This window comes from Sciurus vulgaris (assembly GCF_902686455.1).
Source record: "Sciurus vulgaris genome assembly, chromosome: 16".
Classification (NCBI taxonomy): Eukaryota; Metazoa; Chordata; class Mammalia; order Rodentia; family Sciuridae; genus Sciurus; species Sciurus vulgaris.
In genome coordinates this window covers 41,651,640-41,674,059 of record NC_136477.1, presented here as the reverse complement: position 1 = coordinate 41,674,059, position 22,420 = coordinate 41,651,640, and the positions used below count along the sequence as shown (strand labels likewise).

Here is a 22,420-nt window from a genome sequence, read left to right as displayed (position 1 = left end):
ATTCCTGTCAGAAGTTCAGACTTCTGGCTCCAAGCACCTGAAATCACCAGTGAACTAGAAAGCTCTTCAGTAGCGGGGGGGAAAAAAAAAAACAACAACAAAAAACAAAAAACAAAAAGCAGCTCCCTTTCGAGAGAGCCTAGCAGAGCTGGAAAGGCTGAAGGTGCCCTCGGAAAGCAGCTGCTGGACAGAGAGCTGGATTCTGGTCAAAATCCAGACCTTTGTCTTTCAATACCAAATAATTAATGAAGATCATGAATGCCAACAAATCCAACAATACTTTTCCATTCACATCTCTGTTTTTCATTTTCCAAAGTACTTTAAGTTAAAATTAGTTTTCTATTAAGAAGAGATTAGCAGGGAAAGAAGAAAAATAAGCATAATTTCCTCAGAAACAGAGGAAGGAGAGAGGGTAGAGTGCCATTATTTCTCCATTGTTATTACTCTTGTTCCTTAGGGTAAAAGTAGTTTAAGTTTCCAGAAACTTAATCAATCCTGAAATTCAATAATTGTTTTATTTTTAAAAAAGTATAAAAGGCCATTCTCCACAGCCTTTCTAGGGGAGAAAAAATCTTGGCAAGGAAGTAAAAAGCAAACGTTCTAGCTTCATTTCTGCCACCAATTGTGAAACGATATGAATAATTTTTTTTTTGATTCCTTTACCTATGATAGGAGCATAATATCACCTGCCCTATTTTACAAGTTTGCAGTGGGAATTAAAAGAGCAGGGAGCTTCCTCAGTCAGGCTTAAGAAGAATGGTGTTCTAAGGAGAATATACTTGGAAGAACACTATTTTTAGTGTCATAAAAATTACAGGGCCCGTTTTCCCTTTTTAAATTCCTGGTTTGGTGTAAGAGTAAGTTAACTGCCAAACCTATGCATATACTTCTTTTATTTTAATTAATTTATTTACTTTCTGGTACTGGGGATTGAACCCAGGGCCTTCTGCATGCTAGGCAAACACTACCAACTGAGCTACATCCCCAACCCAAACGTATGCATTTACTTCTTAAAGGCAGTATATTTATTTGTAATGACAATGATTCTCTCTTTTCCTTTTTTTTTAACAAACAAGACTGATTTATGTCATTCTTAAGTAGCTCCTTGTCCTTTAAAAAGGCAGTTTATCTTCATGTATTGAAAGGGACATCATTATTAGAAATCTATCAGCTTTCTTCCCCTCCTAAGCTTGCACAAAATTCTGTTGATTTAATGTTTCCTGCAAATTTCTAGGGAACTTAAATTTTGGCTTCAGAGCATTCTGTACCCTAAGTTACCCTTTGTAGCCATTAATATTTTTCTAGCTATTTTTTTTTCTGTTGCTGTGTACCTATAAGATGAAGATGTTTAGAAAAATGTTCCCAATGGGTTTTACAGAAACAAGTGTCAACAGCTGTGCAATTTGCTTGCCTGTGCCAGCTCATTTGCTCTGGAGAGAAAAGGCAAAAACAGGCTGATCCCACAACAATCAGCTGGAAGGAAGGCATTGATTATGTCAATGCAAAAATAATTAGATACATAGTTACCCTAAACAGTCTTTCAAACATTTCAATAGCTGTTATTCTATCCATTGCTAGCATCTAGCCCTTGGCAGAGAATCCAGCTCTCAAATTTTTGTGGATAGATCTAAAAAAAAAAAAAAAACCATCTAGCCCACTGCCTAATATGAGAAAATTACTAATAAATGATAGCTGGGTATGAATCTTATACATACTACATAACTTCTGATTGCTGTAAGAGAAAATTACATAAGGGCTGTTTGCCATTTTTAAAATTCCTGATTCAATCCTCAATAAAATACTAATATTTTATTTTCATAGTTTGCTTAACGTCCACAATATGAGAGCCTTTCTTTTTCTTCTGTTTGACCACTGCACTGACTGACACTCAGCAGGAAGGGTGGCAAGCCCTGCCTTCCCAGCACGGAGGGATCTCACTCTTCCCACCATCATATTTCCTTCTCAGGATAACAGGAAGAGAGCTTTTGTCTGCCAAAGGTGCATCCTTCTACTGAGTGCTGGACCCTTCCTTTCATATCTTCATACAGACTTTGTTCCTTTTCTTAATAGTGGTTCTGAGATGAACAAAGTTAGCATCTCCCAGGAACCTGAATCAAACTCTTGGGTGGGAGGGGTGATTCTCATGGACTGTAAAAGATTGAGAACCCCTGAGAGCCAGTGGGGAATCAAAATGAGGTCCATGCGCACAATGCATTGAGTTTTACTCAGTCACGAAGAACAAACTTGTATTGAGGGAAATAAGCCTCATCTGTGGAAGCTAGAGAGAAAATACATTTAAAAAGAGATTTCATGAAAATAGAAGGGAAACCAGTAGAGGATAGAAAGGGCATCAGGGAAAAGGAGGAGGAGAGAGAAAGGAGAGGTGCTAGGGAATAAAATTATGTTAAATGCATGTATTAATAGGTCACAGTGAATCCCAGTGTTATGTTTAATCACAATGCACCAATACAAAAATACCAATCCCAAGACCCCATTCCCAGAGATTATGATTAACAGTTCTACGATTGGCCTGGATATTGGCACTTTTTTAAAACTTTCCAAATGATTCCACCATGATGCCAGGGTTCAGGATAATTATGCATATATCTCCCCTGTATTGTCAGTCTCATTCTAGCACTATATTATACCAGTAAAATTATGTACACTAAAATTACTTAGCTTTGAAAATACTTCCCCCTCAGATTCCCTGAACATTCCCCTCTAGATAGTATGTATCTGAAAACATACACAATCACTGTAATGGTTTAGATACAAGGTACACCCCAAAAGCTCATGTGTGAAACAATGCAAGAACTTTAAAAGGTGAAATGATTGAGTTTGGAGAGTCTTAACCAATCACTGCATTAACACACCAGTATGGATTAACTGGGAAGTAACTTTAGATAGGTAGGGTGTGGCTGGAGGAGGCATGTCACTGGGTACATGCATTTGGGGGTTTGTATTCTGTCCCTCTCTCTTTGCTTCCTTGTTATTATGTTCTGAGCAGCTTTCTTCCACCATGCTCTTCCACCATGATGTTCGGCTTCACGTAAGGGCCAGAGCAATGGAGTCAACCACCTGTGGACTGGAGACCTTTGAAACTGTCAACCTCTGTGTTGTCCTTGTCAGGCTTTTTGGTCACAGCAATGATGAAACTGATAAAAACAATCACCTCACCTCCCTTGTCTCCCACTAATTCTTCAATGTAATTCAATCTGAATTCAATTCTCAACACTTCATTGAAAGTTATCCATCAAAAATTGCCAATGAACTCCATCTTGCCAAACCCAAATGCTTCTCTGCCCTCTTGAATGACTTTCACTTTCTTCTGTCTCCCTAACTCATTTTCTTCTTTGGATTTCACGACACTCCATGTCCTTGATCTCCCTCTCCTGGATGACTTCATGTTTCTATTCATCTTTGGTCAGATCATCCTTCACTATTCAACTGGTAAGGTCTGGAGAGCCTCAAGGCTTATGTCTAATTCTCTTTTCCTTCTTTCATTCTCTTTCCAAAGATGATTTGACCCATTCTCTTGGCTTTGAATGTCATTGAATTCAATACCTCAAATATATCCTAGACTTTTCTCTGAGCTTCAGAGCTTTGGTTTCTCTCTTGCAAATCTCAGAGGCATCTCCATTTTCACAGGGACAAACCCATGTTTTTACCTGCAACACTCCTAGGCTTCCCTGATTTAGTAAGTACATCCACCTGGTTCCTTGAGCTGACTGTAGTGGGAACATTTGTCCCTTCTTTAATTCCCCACTGCCCAAAGAACACCAAGTCCTATAAATTCAAACTTTACAATATATCTGAAACTCATTCACCTCTGAACACCACCATTACCACATGAGACTAAACCACTATGATTTCTCGTCTCCACTGATGCTTTTAAATCTCACTTCTGACTTCTAGCTTGGTCCCCTTTTACTCTACTCTCCTCTGAACTGCCAAAAAAAAAAAAAAAAAAAAAAAAAAAAAATTGAAAACCTATATAGAATCTTATAACTCTGCCACTGGATACCCTTCATTAGTTTCTCATTTCATTCATGTCAAAGGCACAACTTCTTACCCTGCATTATTGTGACCTGGTATTTATTCATCCCTCTAACTTCTCATGCCCTACCTTCTATCCCCATCTTTGCTCACTTCAGTCCAAGTCTTACTGATTTTCTGTTATATACACCTGCTGTCTGTTAGAGACATCCCCCACTCCATTCCCAATTGGCTACTGTAATAGCTGGCTAAGTTTTTAATTCTGTGGATGTCAGCTTGACACTTTATTATGGAAAGATGTTTCCCACACTCAAACTACTTAAAACTGGTCTTCCAGAGTTAGTGCTGTATTGCACTAACAATAACAAGTTTGTCATTGTGGGATTATAAATTGTAAGAACATGTGTCTGTAACTGCTTTTTTTTTTTTTTTTTTCTTAGCCCAACTATAATATAAGCACAAGGACATGGCAGGTTTGTTTCTTTGATTTTTTTTTTCAGTTCTATTCCTTACATCTGTCAAAACACATGAACCAAAGGAAGTATTCAACATTTTATGTGTATGATTTTTATAATGAAAATCAACAATTACTTTTTCCTAATAGCAAGTCGAAAAATATAGTGACTATTCTTGAAAACATATTTGAAGCTCATGATCCTGTTCTTCATAGGATATTTTAATGTTATTTGCAATCATAAGAAAATTCTAAAAATATATAAATTTAACTGTAAGTAGATAAGAATCAAACTGCTTCTATCTACTTCTGAGTAACTTGATGTTAATATACAAGAGCCACCTTCAAGTTCTTAGCTCTCTTAGGTTAGAGGCCTAAGAGTTTCAAATACATATAAGTTTTATTCAGGAATAGATCAAGATCTCACTCACCTTTAATAACAACCATATTTATGGGCAAACAAAAGTAAGTAATAAAACTATCAACATAGATTTTGCTATATTTTTGTACTGATATCTGGTTTTCTTTTACAATTTGTATGAGTGTTTTCCTTCCTTCATCAGTATATATTTGACCAAGAATAAATTCACCTGGAGTAGAGTCTGTTCCCATAAACAATTTTAACTTAAATTCTGCCCCTGCCTTGCCTATTTTTTTCATTTTCCTCCAAAGAGCATCTTTTTGGGATAGAGGTGAAACAATTAAAAAATAACTCAGGCATGACAGATAAAATAAAATCATGCAATATTAATAATTAACAGAATACATCATCAGTATTGATGTGAACTGATCAGGTTCTGCCATGACTAAATAGATTAGGTTTCTTATCAACAGATTATTTCAGAAAGTGGTCTGATTTTGTCTTATTAAAGGCCCACTGAGGGTAAAGGCCTGCATCTAAATGCAAAACAGATTTCTCATTTAACACTTCCCTTGATGCAAAAAATCAAGTATTTTATGTTTTTTGGCACATGTTTGTTATTGTTTTAGTTAGCATTTAATGATCCTTTGATACATAGATTCCTCCTCACAGAAGTTTCCAAGTGAAATCCTCGCCGCCTACATAATTTCTCCATAAGGGGCTGTTTCCAACGACAACAATGAAAATGGGAAGAACAGAATGTTAGTCCAAAGCATCATCCCAAGTAATAGTTCATCAGTGACAGGTTAGTTGCTATTTATTCATTGCACTCAGGGTGGCTTCTTATTTTTGCAGAAAATTCTCATTCAACTTTTGGTAACCTGAATCCTGGCTCTGAAGTGTTTGCACAAACGGACAATTGAGAAAGCCCATGACAAAAGAAAAAAAGAAAGGGTCAGTCAAACAAGCTCACGTATTTTGATTAGATCAGACTGAAAATGATCTAACTTAAATATCCCCTCAAATTTATGGACACCCTATTAGTTTCTCGGGGTCCCATTCCATGAATGGTACAAACGCCAGAGAATGTCCTAGGGTGGTTATCTGAAGTTATCAATACAGCTGAACATGCAATGCTCAGAATCTTTACCAAACTCCTATTTCAAACATGACCAAACCATACACATTTTTCAAAAGATACAACTGAATTTTTATGTGGTCGTTTCTTGGTGACTATAATTTTAAATGAGTGTTAACAAACTGAAAGGCTGAACCATTCCATAATGTTGCACCATAACATGAGGCAAATTTATGGACACCATAATTTGGTGATCATCTTAGATGCTGCTGCCCAGGCTCACCAGGAGAAAACAGGCCTCCTGTGCACTTCTTCTATCAAGTGCATGGGTGTCCTCCTCATTTATTTCTTTTATTCCTGCCAAAAGATGAGTGAATAAGGACATGCTATTGAGACATTTCTGTCTCCAAGTTCACACATGAGAGTTTTTTCAGGACTTTATGAGGAACATCTTGGAAGGCAGACTGTTTAGCAAGGCAAGGGAACTCGGCAGCAGAAAGAAAAATGCCTGGTCACTTCGTTGACGTTATCTTCAAAACAGAAATCTCTAATAGTGACAGGTGACAGCCATCAGCACGAGTTCAACCTACTTCTCAGGCACGGCTGTCAGGAACTTGTATCATAAACGGTGGCAGTTGCAGAAATAAATGTCATAACTTTGAAGGATTTAGGAAATAAATCTATATAGAATCAAACTTCAAAATAATACAGACATATAAGCAAGGATGAGTTCCATAAAGCTCAATATATACACCCTTTTGCCGAAAATTTTGAATACAATCATATTTCTAAAAAAGTAGAGTTTTAAAAATGTCCATATGAACCGATTTCCTTTTACTTTAAATGTGTTAAGAATGTTTCCTCATTAAATATTATAGTTGGCCAATTTATACTTGGTAAATAGTTTTCTATGAAAGGGATTTAATTATGTAATTCATTTAACAGAACTTACCTGATTTTTCTGCAGTCACAGCTTTTACTCTGATGGCTTATTTATAAAATATGATCCAGAGTGGGGAACATATTCTTCATGCTTGTTTTGTTCAGTACCATTGTTCAGGTTGGTCTTGAATTCCTGATCCCAAGCAATTCTCCTACTCAGACCTTCCTAGTATCTGGGACTATAGGCACCGGGCACTGTGTCCTGATCTCATCTAATTTTTTAAAAGACTAAAGTCTGTGTTTTTAAAATAACCAGAACTTAAGTGGAAGATGCAGGAAACAGAAGCAGAATCCTACTGTTAGAGAAATGTAAACAGAGCCTGGATCAAGAAGGAATAAATGGATAACTGAGTCATGGAGGGCCAGGAAGCTGGACTTACACACCCTAAGCCTGAGCACCATGGTGTGCAAATTGCTGCTACACTTCCTCTACCACCAAAATGAAATTAGCTGGTGGAAAAAAAAAAAAAAAACTATTCACAACAAACTGAAAAAACAATCCCTACTCTGGATCATATTTTATAAATAAGCCATCAGAGTAAAAGCTGTGACTGCAGAAAAATCAGGTAAGTTCTGTTAAATGAATTACATAATTAAATCCCTTTCACAGAAAACTATTTACCAAGTATAAATTGGCCAACTATAATATTTAATGAGGAAACATTCTTTGGAAGGTCTTTTCTGTACTTCTGAATATGAGAGTTCAATAAGGTCTGTTCCTGGAAAACAGACTAAGGAGAGAATTCTGAAGCAAATTAATGGTAATTACCAATTAGTAGACAAGAACACAAGCTAGCAAGTGCTCCCTCACAGTTCTGCAAGGCAGGGAGGAGAACTGTCGTTACTCAGTGATGCCAGTATCCTACTATATCAAGGAGCTACTGCCCTCCAGAAGATAATTTCTGTTTTCATTAATAGCCTAGGGTATCCAGTCATATTATTGGATACCTAATCAACTTCCTCTTGGGAGGATGCCTTAAGCCTTTGATTATTCAAATTATACAAATAGTACACATATTGAGAAATGAAGAATAGGAACTATGGGCAATAATGTACGTGTGTGAAATGCGTAGAGCTGATTTGAATCTTTGCATATATTAAAATAAAATTCCTAAAATACATTTATATACATATATCAAAATGATTTTATATAATGCAATTGTAATTATGTAATCATATATTAAATGTAATAGTATTACTATATATTCACATATATTAAATATATATTAAATATATTGATACAATCATTATAAATATACATTTGGGAAAGAACAACAAATCTTTTTTGTTTCAATTCATTTTTATTGTAAATGGATACATCTTGTTTCTGTTTGTACGTGAAGTAGAGGCATACCATTTGTGTAATCATACATTTACCTAGGGTAATAGTTTTTGATTCATTCTTTTAATTTTTTTATTCTCCCCCACCCCTCCTATCCTTCTATACAGTCCCTCCTTCCTCCATCTTGCCCCCCTCATACCCCCCATTATGTGTCATCATCTGCTTATCAAAGAGAGCACTCGTCCTTTGATTTTTTGAGATTGGCTTATCTCACTTAACATGACATTCTCCAATTTCATCCATTTGCCTGCAAATGCCATAATTTTATTATTCTTTATGACTAATATTCCATTGTGTGTATATATATATATATATACACATATATACACACACACACATACACACACACAAACACACACACATATATATATCAATCAGTTTCTTTATCCATTTATCAATTGAAGGGCATCTAGGTTGGTTCCACAGTCTGGTTATTGTGAATTGAGCAGCTATGAACATTGATGTGGCTGTATCTCTGTAGTATGCTGATTTTAAGTCCCTTGGGTATAGGCCAAGGAGTGGGATAGCTGGGTGAAATGGTAGTTCCATTCTAAGCTGTCTAAGGAATCTCCACACTACTTTCTAGAACGGCTGCACTAATTTGCAGCCCCACCAGCAATGTATGAGTGTACCTTAGAACAACAAATCTTATACACTGACTGGCAGGCTCCTTACCCCTACACATGTTAATGAAGAAGACACAAAAGGATCAGGGATTATTTCCTAAGATGCTTTTGCCATTATAGTTTGTCATGTAATTACTGAGGAAGTTATAAAATGTGTCTTGTCTATCTCCTGACAGGTCATGGATCCTGAAAAACCACTCTGTTTTATCACAGAAGTAGAGTGTTACTGACTTGGCAGAGCCAAACAATGCCAAAGCTAAGGAAGGCTGAGGTCAGGGAGCCCTGGAGCCCCAACTTCATGGACAACTGGCAGTAACACATTTGCTGTAAATTCTCAAGCTAAGAAAACTCATTCTGCCTTTCTCCTCACAGAAGCTGAAGTCCAGAGTTGACAGATTAAAAAATAAATCCTCATTCATCCCACATCTTAACAGAATTTCAAGTTTTGAGGAAAATTAAAATACTTGTAATTCAAAGCTGTAACAATTATTTACCACTGGATATATAATACCACAATTATTATTTTATGCATTTTGTATTACACCTATACAGCTATAGATTATATATATTAAAGTTTGTATTTTATATATAAAATATATTTCAATATCAATTTTTGTGTATGTGAATACACACACACACACACACACATATACATATATACCTATGGTAATTACCAATTAGACAAGAGCACGTGTTTGTATTATCATGTTCTGAATGTTTGTGCCACCCTAAAATTCATATGTTGAATTTAAACCCCCACATTGACAGTATTATTAGGTAATTAGTGGCCTTCTGAGAGACCATAGGAGAGTCAGACTCTTCTACCATGTGAGGACACAGGGAGAAGGCACCATCGATGAACCAGGAAACAGAGTCTCACCAGACACCAAATCTGTGGGCAACTTTCATAGCCTCCACAACTCCAGAACACATTTTTCTGCATCTCCAACTAAATGAGACATCCTTGAGGTTGATGAATCTAATTCATTTATCTTTGTATCTCTTATATATACACACCACATTGCCCTGTAACATATAACGGATGCTCAATCAATGATTTTTGTTGGATGGTTATTGTTCACTTCAGGTAGCTTACTGAATTGTTTAAAAAAAAAAAAAAAAAGTGTTGTTTTTTTTTGTTGTTGTTTTTGTTTTCCTCCAAAGTTTCATGTATTTGTATGTTCTAATCACATTTTGGGAGTAGAGTTTAAAGAAGTAGTTAGGGATCATGAGCTTAAATTTTTTTCTCACATTTAATAGCTTTATTCCTTTGAGCAATTACCCAGCCTTCATCCCTAACCACAGATGGTATTAATATCCAATCACTGATTATAGTGGAACACATAGATACAGTAAATACATTTTGAAAACTGTGAAATAATATAAAAACTAAGGATTTGTTATGATAATGGCAGAGGTAAGTTGACCATTTCCCAAAGAATATTCCTCTTCTGCTTTAGGGAAGTGGTAGCCTACTCTTTTATAGAAGATTAGTGTTCTAGAAGACTGAGTATTCTAGAAGTTGAGTATTTAAAGAGATTGGTATTCGGAAGGAATGAATGTTCTAGAAGATCAAGTGTTCCAGAAGTCAATCCCCTGTTGTTACAGTAAACCAGGGACAAATTCTGTCAGCTACCTGCTTAAGGAGACATTATTTATTGGAACTCAGACACACCCATTCGTGCATGCATTATTCGTGGTCATTTTTTGCACTCAATGACAGAATTGAGTGGTTGTGACAGAGATATGCATATGCCTCCAAAACCCTGAAATATTTACTATCAGGTCTTTTCAAAGAAATAAACTGCAGATCCACTGAAATTGTATTATTTGCTGGTTGCAGCATGTAGGATTACTTTACACAGTGATCTCATTTTGTCTTAAAGTAACTGCTTTCCCATCCCCAATAGCCCTAAAAGAAATAACTTGTTCATGTTGTGGTTGCTTTATGTTTTTAATCTGACAACCCAAACAAATGGTTTGGAACGGCAATTAATTGAATTTTCTGATTGGTGGATGTTAATGAAAAGAATATGGAATTATGGGATCTCTGAAACAACAGTATAAGTTGATACCACAGATTTTTCTTTGAATATTGTTAAGTCTTATATTTTAAGCAAGAAAGCAAAATAAAACAATGTGGTATTTTTCCCTTAATATGACCATGTGAAAATATGCATGGGACAGACTATTCATTTTCTGCCAATATCCATCTCCCTATGTCCTTGGATTATCTGGTTGGTTAATGGTAAGTGTTTGAACACCGAACAGAAAAAGATTGCATCATCTAATCTCACCTGCAAAGAGATATATTTTGTGACTATGTTCTGCCCAATGAAGTAAGTCAAATGAGTTAGGCAATTCCAGGAAATGACACCAAATGGAAGACAATGCTTCCCCACCCTCAACCCCTTTGCCTTTTGTGGAAAGGTAACATGGAGCTAGAACTAGGGAGCTTTTTCTTGAACCTCAAGGTGCAAATTAATTATTAGGGATGATGCTTTGCAAGACAGGAACCTGAGTCTTTGGTAATAAGTGAGCTCTTACATGACCTCAGGATTGCCTACTTTTGTACAAGAGGAATAAATTGAACGTTGTTAAGCTTTTAATTTTTTTGGGTGGCGGTTTATTAAGTCTAAAGTTAATCTTAGAAATAAGTGATTCAGTAATAATGAGAAAACAAAAATACACTGGTGAGAATAAAAAAGAAAAAAGGAGTATAGCAGTGATTATCCAAAAGCCAGTTGGAAGAATAATATTTTTGAACCATATTAGTGGCTCTTCTTTCTCATATTTCCTTTATCAACATTCTGATATTCTGCCAACACTATTGATTTAACTGGGAAAGGTTCAGGGTTGCTACAGCTGAAATGTGAAGAGAAAGAATGTTGGTAATCAGCTACCGACATTCAAAATAGGAGTCTGTAGCTAGCATTGGGGCAGGGCTTTGTCTAAAACAAGAGAATCTTACACATTTAATTAACTTAATAAATCAGAACAAAGCAGGGAAAGGAGGACAGATACCATAGATTTTCCTGCATACTGCAGAGATACCCCTCTGCCCATGATGCTAGGCTGCAAGCATGTTCACGTGGATACAAAGTACAAATGCAGCAGAGAGAAAATCCAAACCTTCTGGGCCCAGGGACTATGAGAGAGGAAGGAGGAAAAAACATGAGATAATATATGAGAGTACCATGAAAATTTTCTTCCCATCTTGCTCTTTATAGAAGACAGCCTTAGAAACATACTAAAATCTATAAAGGGCCACACTGGGTCTAGTGAGCCGCTTGCTATGTTGTAATCTATAGCAACTTTCAGGCGTTGCTTCAGTTCCATGCCATGCAACAGAGTCTTGAACAAAGATGCATGTGGATCAACCTGAGGCCAGACAACTGGTTTCCTATCACCTGAAATTGTTAGGTAAGAGACTTAAACTGGTCCCCTATAACCATGGCTGCTGCCACCCCTGCTGCCAGCGCCAGGGAACCTAAGTCCCTCAATGAATTGCTCCCAAGAGGGGACTCGGAGAAACCTGAGGAAGAGTTGGAAGAGGATGATGAGGAGGAGCTAGATGAGACCCTGTCAGAGAGACCCTGGGGTCTGACGGAGATGTTCCCGGGGAGGGTCCGGTCCGCTGCGGGGGCCACTTTTGATCTCTCCCTCTTTGTGGCTCAAAAAATGTACAGGTTTTCCAGGGTGGCTTTGTGGATTGGGGCCACTTCCTTTGTGATACTGGTTCTTCCTGTTGTCTTTGAGACTGAGAAGTTACAAAGGGAGCAACAGCAGCCACCACAGCAGCAGCAGATGCTTCTAGGGCCTAACACCGGGCTGTCAGGAGGAATGCCAGGGGCTCTGCCTTCACTTCCTGGAAAGATCGAGGTTGCTACTGCTATCTTTGAGCCGTCTTGATAAGAGAAATTTGAAATTCGATTGTGTTCGAACTGCTATTTGGGGGAGAAAAAAAAAAACTTTTTTTTTTTTTTTTAAACTGTGGCATATTGTTCCAAACTCAGTAGAAAGAATTCTCCCCTCATTGTCTCACAGAGTCCCAACTTTCAACTGTGCCCTCCATGCTGTCCTCACTCTGACACCAGAGTGCAGTGATGCAGATGGTTATTTCTAGCTCTGGCCACCTTACCCCTTCTAGTAAATTGCTCCCAACTGGAAGATCTCACTACCCTACATTGTGGGGTAGAAACTGATGTCCCACAATAAGAGGGAAGGATCCCTGACCATGAGTGACTTTTTTTTTTTTTTTAAGAATGGAGATGTTGGGGACATCACATGCACATATTATGAAACTGACAAAGTACAAAGTACACCACACCTGTCTGGTAAAGCACGTGGATGCCCCGTGTATACTGGGGAGAAGGGAAGCTGGTCACAGCTTCAGCTGCAAAATGGGGACAACGTATGTGGAGGACAAAGCAGAGGATCGTTTCCTCTGCACATTTTAGCTATTAGATCTGTGTGTAGTAAAAAGTCAGTGTTCACTTTTTATATTTAAATATTAAAAATCATTCCAATTCAAAAAAACAAAAAAAAGGAGAGAGACTTAAACTGCTCTGCATTCCTAAGTATGAGCAGCAATCATGAGAGATCTGGTGTAATGGCACAGGGTAGAGGCAGAACAGCAACCTTCATGTGCAGGAAGCTCAGATGGAGACTCTGTGTCAGAGGTCATGGGTTCCAGTGGTGGAAGCCATTGCTGCACCCCCAAAACAAGCCATCTGCAAATAGCCCAGAAAATAAGAGGAGACCTTAGCAGAAGGAGAAAACCAGACACCACTACAGCAAGATCCAAAGAGTGTAATAAATAGTGACAAGTGAAAACTGGGATCCATTCTCTACTTCATCTAAATTGCCTTGCATGGTGATGCCGTCAAGAGAACAATAAACAGGAGCTCAAGAGGACTGAGCAATACACGCAAAAGAACTGAGTTTATCTAGAAGGACGTTTAAAATGATATAATTACAGAATGTAAATTGTAAAATTACATGTTGTATTTTTCCTTTACCCGGTAGGTAGGGATCATAAGAAAGAACAATTCTATTAGCTAAAATTATTTTTTAAAAATGTACATTTTCTTTATGCACTTAAGTGCTGTGTGAGATAACTAGCTCAATCACTATATTTACAATGTTCAAAGAGAAGTCATGCCACATTTCTTTAAAAGTTGAACCAAAGTGCTTTATAATAAAATATTTTCAGAAAAGATTAAAATAGTTTATATGTGGATATCTTCATACTTCTGAGACATGGAAAAGATTAACATCTATATTAACGTGAAACATTAGGACGAGGCTGAATGAGTTCTTCAGAGCTTCCTACCTGGAGCTTCAGAGAAAAATTTTATCAATTTAAGTTCAGATGATCTATATCTTCTTTTTATTCTTCTAAATATCTGATAAAATGGCATTTGGGGTGGGCTACCAGTGCATTGCATAGGTTGCCCCTCTCAAAAATTCTCTCTTCTATTATTATTATCATTATTTTTGTTATTTGTTATTACTTTGATCCTATATAGCTCAACAAATGAGTCATTTACCATCATTCATGATCAGAAAAAAACAAGACTCACTCTCCTACATTATGAATAGCATCTTAGAACATATGTTTATACTTGCTGAGTAAAATTACCAGCAAGTACAATCTTAATTTGAAGGCATTCTGTGACAGTTACAGAGTCGTCCAAATTACCTGTCACTGTGTGTTCTGTAATAATGTCAAGGGACCCTGCAATTATTTCTCCTTGATCAGCTCCATGTGTTAAGCTTCGTCAGTAGAGGGTGCTAAAGGGATACTGGTGGAGGAAAGGGCTGGGAGAGAATTTAGGAGTGCCAGAAATTCTTGAAGGCAGGCCCTTGCAGTACAGGGAGTTTCTGCAACACCTGAGTCCTGTCGAGTGCATGTATTCTGCAAGTGCTTTTAGCAGTGTCTAGTGGCAGCACGGAATAGCTCCCTGGGGACTTCAGAGCCTCAGTCAGCTTTTTGCCATCCATTGAGCATTTGGATCTCAGCCTTGGGGAGTGTGTGTGTGTGTGTGTGTGTGTGTGTGTGTGTGTGTGCATGTTCCAGCTCATGATCCTCCCCTGGGCACACAATTACAGCCCAAGAATTAAGAGTTGCTCCCTGGAGATGCTCTTCCTATGTTCTTTAGAGTCTTCTTTAATAATCACTAGCCAATCCCCATTACTCCAATCCATTATTGTTACTAGTAATTCCTTACACTAACTCTTCCTATTCAAAGAACTGTATGATTTAATTCCTTACACTAACTCTTCCTATTCAAAGAACTGTATGATTTCTGCTCCGGCAATGGTCCTGGAAGACAGATCTGCAAACGTGGCATTCTGGGAGCTTCTTCCTGATGGAAATGGGATGCTAGGAACACATGGCACGCAGTGAAATCGCAGTTCGTCAGTCTATCACCTGTGGTACACCGTGATGCTGAGAAAATGGAAGCAAGCGACCTAGAGAGCTTGAGTGGCAGATGCTCTTGACCATTACAGCAGTCTTGATGATTACGAGGACTGCTGTGTGGGGTAGGTTTTTCCTAGTGCACTGGAGCACTTTTCAGAAAAAATATGACAAGCTCTCAGCTGAAGTCACTGCCTGAGGGTCAGAGAGCTACCATGAGAACCATAAAAGAATCGTATATTTATTGTAGCGACAGAGATAATGTTGCTGAAAATTTAACACAATATTTAATTGTGTGTTGCTAGCACAACAGTTAAGTTCACAGGACGGCAAGACTCTCCCCTGTGAAATGGAGGACATCAGTTGGGACAGAATGAGATCTTGACATGTGAAATGAGGGCACTGATTATCACGTTACCCTGTGGGCTCATCTTTTGGATCCTGACTGAATATATATTTAAATTTGGGGTATCTTGAGTTGGTGGCGAGAGAAAATTACTAAAGCCAGGGTCTGACTTATTTTGTGTCTAAGAATCATTAATTTTTCAGTTCTTCATCATTTACAATTCATCTGTTCCTGAAATTACTAAAGCAAATTAGATGTAAAATTTTTCTTGAATGCTACTTAAATGCAGTAGATCTATAAAAACTTAAGGATACAAAAATGCCTGTATATGAATAATGTGCAAGATTCAATGTTTTTCTATTATTGATGTAAATAGCAAATGCATTAAAAGGTGACTAAAGACAAAATATTGGAAGGGACTTAAAATTAAGAGCTAATGTTTTACATATGTAATTCTCACAGAAAGTGTAAACAAACTTGATGAATCAGATATAAACAAAATATAACTTTGGTTTTGTCTATGCATGTGTATATAGAAATGAAATATAACTTTGGTTTTGTCTGCATGTTTGTGTGTGTGTGTGTGTTCTTTAAACGTCAGTGTAATTCTATCTTCCCATAAACCCAGGATGAAATCTTGATACCCAGTAGGTTCCTTGGCGTACTGAGTGATTTTTTGAAAATAAAAAGTTCTCTCAACACTTTACACCATGATACAACTTTCCAAAAACTGAAGCTTTACACAATAACATCCAAAGAGAAGAAATATACTCCGACCCCTTCACTCCAGTTCTGGAAGAAGATGGAATTCTCATTAATTACTCTGGTAACTCTTCCAAAAGTATTTCTCATAAAACAGTCCTCCTTTCGTGTTTGTAGCCATTTCTGAGGAACTTTTGTTTTGTCTAGTTTAGGATTTTTGAGTGAGGGGTCTAGGGATCCTAAAACTGTGTATGGTTTGATAGTCTGATGTTTTGGTCTGACATTTCCTTTTTGTATACACATCTTCTATTACATCTTGGTATTTTCATCCAAACGTCAAATTTAATATCTTATACACATATATATGCTATTTTATTTAACGAAGTATATTTTGATTGGTAACACATTTCTTTAAATTTCTAATTATCGATAGTTTCAGATCAAGCAATGTTTATATAATGGTAGACAAAGAACATTTTAATTCTTATTTTCTTATTCTGAAAAATTTCTTTCAATCATTTTACCAACTGCCTAATATACTCTCAAAGCTTCCATAAGTAAAACTTATGGAAGACTAAATGTGAAGAGACTAGGTAACATTTTGTAAAATTAGATCTTTATAATTCCCTTGTATAATTTCTACTTCTAAACTTAAAATCATTGACTTTTCTGCTTGCTTCTATTCTATCATCTTACATAAATCACCATTTAAAACACTGAACAATGTATCTTAATTTCATGTAAACACTATACGACATGTTACTGTCAATTCTAAATATTTTTACCAAGTGCATTTCAGGAGGAAGAAATAAAAGACAATTTACATTTTTAAAATAAGGAAACTTAAGTATTCTATGTCTTAAATTTCATTTTATTTTCTATTGAAATAAAGGTCTATAAGTTGTATTCTTCAGACAGAATAGATCAAAAGTACAAAGACTATGTAAAGCACCTCTTATTTACTAAAAGTTACCATTAAGAAAATTAGGAACATTGCAAAATTTTGCTAGATATGAGCATCCTTATTTTCACCATTAAAAAAAAGGAAAATCCTGACTATCGAGTTTTTTGGTTTTGTTTTTCCTATACTGGGAATTACACCCAGGGGCACTCTACCACTGAGCTACACCCTCAGTCATTTTTTTTTTTTTTAATTTTTTATTTTGTTATGTTGCCCAGGCTGGCTGTGAACTTGCAATCCTCCTGCCTCAGCCTCCTGTAGTAGTTGGGATTACAGGTGTGCACCACCATGCCCAGCTCTGAAAGTAGATTTTTAAGAAAGTTTGTTACAGGCATTATTCTATAAACGCCAGATATTAAAACATAGAGAAAATTTGAATGCACATAAAAAAAGTAATTAAAGTATATGACAGTACTCTTTGCTCTTTGATAATAGCCTGACCAGAGAGGCATGAAATAAAAGCTCTTTATTATTTGCTGGTTTGTCCAAACATCATTGTATCTGATTTTAAGTACAAGTTAGTATTTCAAAGATTTAAACAAAAGGATAAATCAAGAACAATCATAGCAACTATCTTTTAAAAAATTTTAGAGACACCTTATTTTTACATTTTTAATCATAATGTGTACTTCACTTGTTTCTACGATGAAGAATCAGTAAAGACTACTGAGAAAAGTGTTCAATGCTTTTATTCATTATTTCATTCATTCCTCTTTTCGTTCACCTGTGAAATTTTAAGGGTCTATCCTATTTGGGGTCTGAGGATAAGAATCTCAGAATCTCAGTAGTTCGCCTACTTAGTTACAAGATTCTTCACATTGAAATTCTTCACATTTCATTATTAGAAATAAGAGAGAAGAAATGCTAGAAGTTCAGGAGGTGTCATGATTGGATGCACAAATGAAGGCACAAGTGGAATTAAAAAGGAAATGGAACAGAGAATAGGCAGCACGTGGGCAGCAAAGGAACAGTATAATTTGCCAGAATTCTAGATTGCTTGTAGAAGGAATTTCTACAATTTACTTCTTCACCCCAAAATGAGTCAACTATTTATATGCAGTTGAAGAGTTCACAAGAGGCCTGGAGATATGGCTAAGTGGTGGAGCCCTTGCCCCAAAAGCAGGAGGCACTGGGTTCCATCCTCAGCACCACTTAAGAATAAATAAACAAAAGGTACTGTGTCTATCTACAACTAAAATAGTGAAAAATTTAAAAAGAGTACACAATATATAGGAATATAACTTATCTGTTCTTTATTGCCACAATAATGAAGCATTTTAAAAAGTCTCAAGCTGGGCGCAGTGGCTTGTGCTTCTAGACCCTGTGGCTCAGGAGGCTGAGGCCGGAAGATCTCAAGTTCAACGCCAGTCTCAGCAAAAGAAAAGCATGAAGCAACTCAGTGAGACCCTATCTCTAAATAAAACACACAATAGGGCTGGGGGTGATGTGGCTTAGTGTTGGAGTGCCTCTGAGTTCAATCCCTGGGGTGCGCGCGCACACACACACACACACACAAATCTTAAATTTCAGTACTATAAGAGAACCCAACATTAGGCTAGGGGTGTAGCTAAGTTGTAGTATGCTTGGCTAACATCTGCAAGGACAGTAGTTCAATCCCCAGCAATGAAAACAAACAAACAAAGCACGTACACGAGCATTAGTTGACCACTTGTCTGCCGGGGACTTGGCAGGTAGGGTCATAGCAACATTGATGCACAAACTCATACCATATGTCTACCTGGATCACATCCATTAATGTTCCATTGCCAACAACTTGTCACATAACTGAGCTCAATGTCTAGAGGCAAAAAGATCTGAGCCCCTGCCTCTACCCCTAAAGGGAACAATAATGTTAATTCACAGGAAAAGGAGAATAGGTATTGGGAGAGGTCAAGCAATGGGGTCAAATGAAACAATCGATACACGTAACAAAAAGTTAGACAAACTCTAAGAAAAAAAAGCCAGGTGTGGCGGTACATGCCTGTAATCTCAACAACTTGGGAGGCTAAAGTAGTTGGATTGCAAATTCAAGGCTGGCCTGACAACTTATCATTGTTTCAAAATGAAAAAGTAAAAAGGGATGGGAATGTAGCTTAGTGGTAGAGTGGCCCTGGGTTTAATCTCCAGGAACAGAACAAAATGGAGTTAAGCTGCATCTAAATCACTTAGTTTTAAGATTAATGCATTTACCTTTCTTTATAAAAATGACACATAGTTTTTTTTTTTAAATGAGCAAACCACTCAATATCTAAAATGCTCAGAAAGTACAGTCTTTAAATACATGTAAACTGACCTAAATATTAAAATCTAGATACAAATACAAGGAGATACTATTTTAGATGCATGAAGGGTAGTTATAAATAATTAAAGATCAATTTGAATAAATTATGTTAAATGCATTAAGTTCTTCCTACTTTCCCTTCTTTCCTCCAAAGTGAAATACAATTGTTGAACAATTTTTCTTCCATATAGGGCACTTATTAAACAGTCCATTTATGAGTAAAAATATTTGAAAACTGTCAACAGGTTGGAGGCAAATATTCAGCTATGTCTTCCTAACCATGCTTTCCCTAATTCCCAGTTTCAGAACTCATTTACTCACTTTATTATAGTTTTGAGGGTGAAGGCTTATTAAAATTTAGATTGTGATGAGGAACTGAAATTCTTGTAGTTACTTAGATTTAGTTCTCATTGATATGGATTCTTGGAAATTTTTGAACTGAGGTATGATATATACACAGATCAGTACATACATACTTCTAGGCTTGGTGAATTTTTACCAACTAAGAACACCCACACAACCATAGCCAGGTCAAGAAACACAATGTCAACAATACTCTGTAGCTCTCCACCTATTTTGTTCCATCCACCTTCCAGAGAAACTAGCACCTTAATTTCTAAACTAATATCAGTTTAATGCTTGCTTGTGTTAATAAACAAGTTGACTGGATTTTACTGTCAAGTTTTTACACTAAAATATTCACTACTGTGCAATTCCCAGTTCTTTCATTTTTGAAAGTGGGTTTCTGGGATATCTGTGTCTTGAACATGGAAAGTCATTACCCTAATGCATTCTGGCATTCAGTATTCTGTGGATCCTTCTTACCAATGTTCCTTTTACTCTTTTGGTTGTCTGTATTTTACTGTCAAGTACTACTGCTTTTTCAGAAATTCTTCTGTTGTCTTGATTTATTCAATATTTCAGAATACGTAGCTTTATACTCGAACAAAAACTATGTATTTTGTTCTCAAGTTGCATTTTTTTCCTAAGAAATTTATATACATTGAACTGGGCTTGGATCACACACCTATAATTCCAGCAACTTGGGAGGCTGAGACGGGAGGATCACAAATTCAAGGCCAGCCTCAGCAACTTAGTGAGACACTGTCTCAAAACAGAAAATAAAAATGGCTGGGGGTGTAGACTTAGGAGTACCAGACATTTATTGGGATAAGGTCTATGACAGAGAAAGGAGAAAAGACAATCAGAATTATCCAGGGAAAATTTTCAAACGTGAGACACAGATTTGTTATGTGCAAAAGGAGAGATGGAAGGAGGGAAGGAGGAGTGGAAAGGTAGAACTCAGATTGAGGTGTGGTGCTGAGAACATGTCACCCAACCCAATGAATGGCTCTGGTTCAAAGACAGCCCACAGAGGAGTTCTGGGTCTGGAGAAAACAGCCAGATGTGACTGTTCCCACCATGCTTAGTGGGTCACTGAGACGGCCACACTAGGAAATGTGTGACTATCATGCATGAAGATAGTGAAGCTGTAGGTTGTCAGCTGTGTGTCCTCACTGCTGAGTGGAACAGGTTTTCTTAAAGAGATGCCTTCCAGACCTTCTTGCATCTTGCCATTGCCATTTCTGCTAAGCCATTTCTTTCTTCATTCAAGCAATTTTATTGGGCAGCTGTGGGTGTTTTGTTTATAAAGAAATCAAGAAGACAGTCCCATGTCGTGCATGCACACTCTTCTTTCTGGGGCAGTCAGGATGAACCACTATTTCTATGCTCACTCCCCACCCAGTCTGCTGTACTTCTCCTCCTCAAGGAAGAGGATGCATTTACTACAAAAAGAAAATGACTGGTATTAATGTCTGTGAAGTTTTAAAAGATGGTTTTACAATTCTTTGATGCTCCTCCATTCAGAAATAAGATCTGTGCCCTTCATCCTTTGCATCTGTGCTCTGTGAGTGACTGGCCAACAGGAAAACAGCTGAAGTGACCAAATATCACTCTCAAGGTCCAGGTCTAAAGAAGATAGAAAACCTTCATTTCCCATCTCTTGGAATGTTCACTGCTGGAACATGGCCACCATTCTGTGAGGAGGCCCAAGCTATCCCAAGAACAGACCCTCTTTGAAAGGAAGTGGCAGTGTTAATTTCTAGCCATATGAGTCACATGAAATAAATTATCTATCTGCAGTTGAGCAACACCAGGTAACACTGCATAAAGTGCAGACATGTGGTTCTTGCTGAGCCCTAAGTTACAGACTTATTGGCAAAGTGAATGATATCTATTCTTTCATATCACTGTATTTTGAAGTGATCTGATATACAGCAGTAGATAACTGGAGGAGGTTTTGGTGCCTGGAAGTGTGGTCTTCCATAAAAAACACCTAGAACTTATGGCATTGGGTTTGTGGCTGGATGGTGGACTGAAACTCAGAGGGCCTTAAGCAGGTCCAATTGGGAACCCAAGAGCCTTCCACAGGGGCAGGCAGTGGGAGGGAGGCTGTTAGTTAATGCATAAATAAAGATATGGAAAATGTTATTGGAAGTTGGAGGCAATCAGAGAAGCTGACGACACTACTACTACTGGTAATGTACAAAGTAGGAAATAGTCCTAATGAGCTCAGGATCTAGCTAAGGAGCTTTCCAAGTGGTAAACTGAAAGACCATCAAACTTTCTCTGTCAATGATAAGAAAAGGAGAACTAGGATTTGCCTATGTCTTCACTGCTAACTTTCAGAAAAGACAGACAAGTCTTGTGATTTTCATATGTCCACATATGGGAAATCTTGCAGGATCACCCTGGAGTGGAAAGAAATGTGTGCTCAGAGAAGTGGAAGCATGGAGACTCACAATATATTTGTACATTCCCTGTGACAAGGAAAAAAGAACTGTGGGCACTAGGAACTGCAGTTTCCTCTAAGTGGCAGAGAGACTTAAGAGTCCCTATGGCCTT

General features: G+C 37.3%; 2 protein-coding genes across 3 annotated transcripts in view; one reads left to right on the top strand and one right to left on the bottom strand.

Moving 5' to 3' along the window:
• Positions 1-22,420, bottom strand: part of ZNF385D (zinc finger protein 385D) — an 857,219-nt gene that overhangs the window by 568,735 nt on the left and 266,064 nt on the right. The window lies entirely within an intron of this gene.
• On the top strand, positions 11,445-12,878 carry LOC306646009 (mitochondrial import receptor subunit TOM22 homolog). Its single transcript, XM_079114343.1, has one exon. The coding sequence runs from the start codon at positions 12,253-12,255 to the stop codon at positions 12,709-12,711; it is 459 nt and encodes a 152-aa protein (XP_078970469.1). The 5' UTR covers positions 11,445-12,252; the 3' UTR covers positions 12,712-12,878.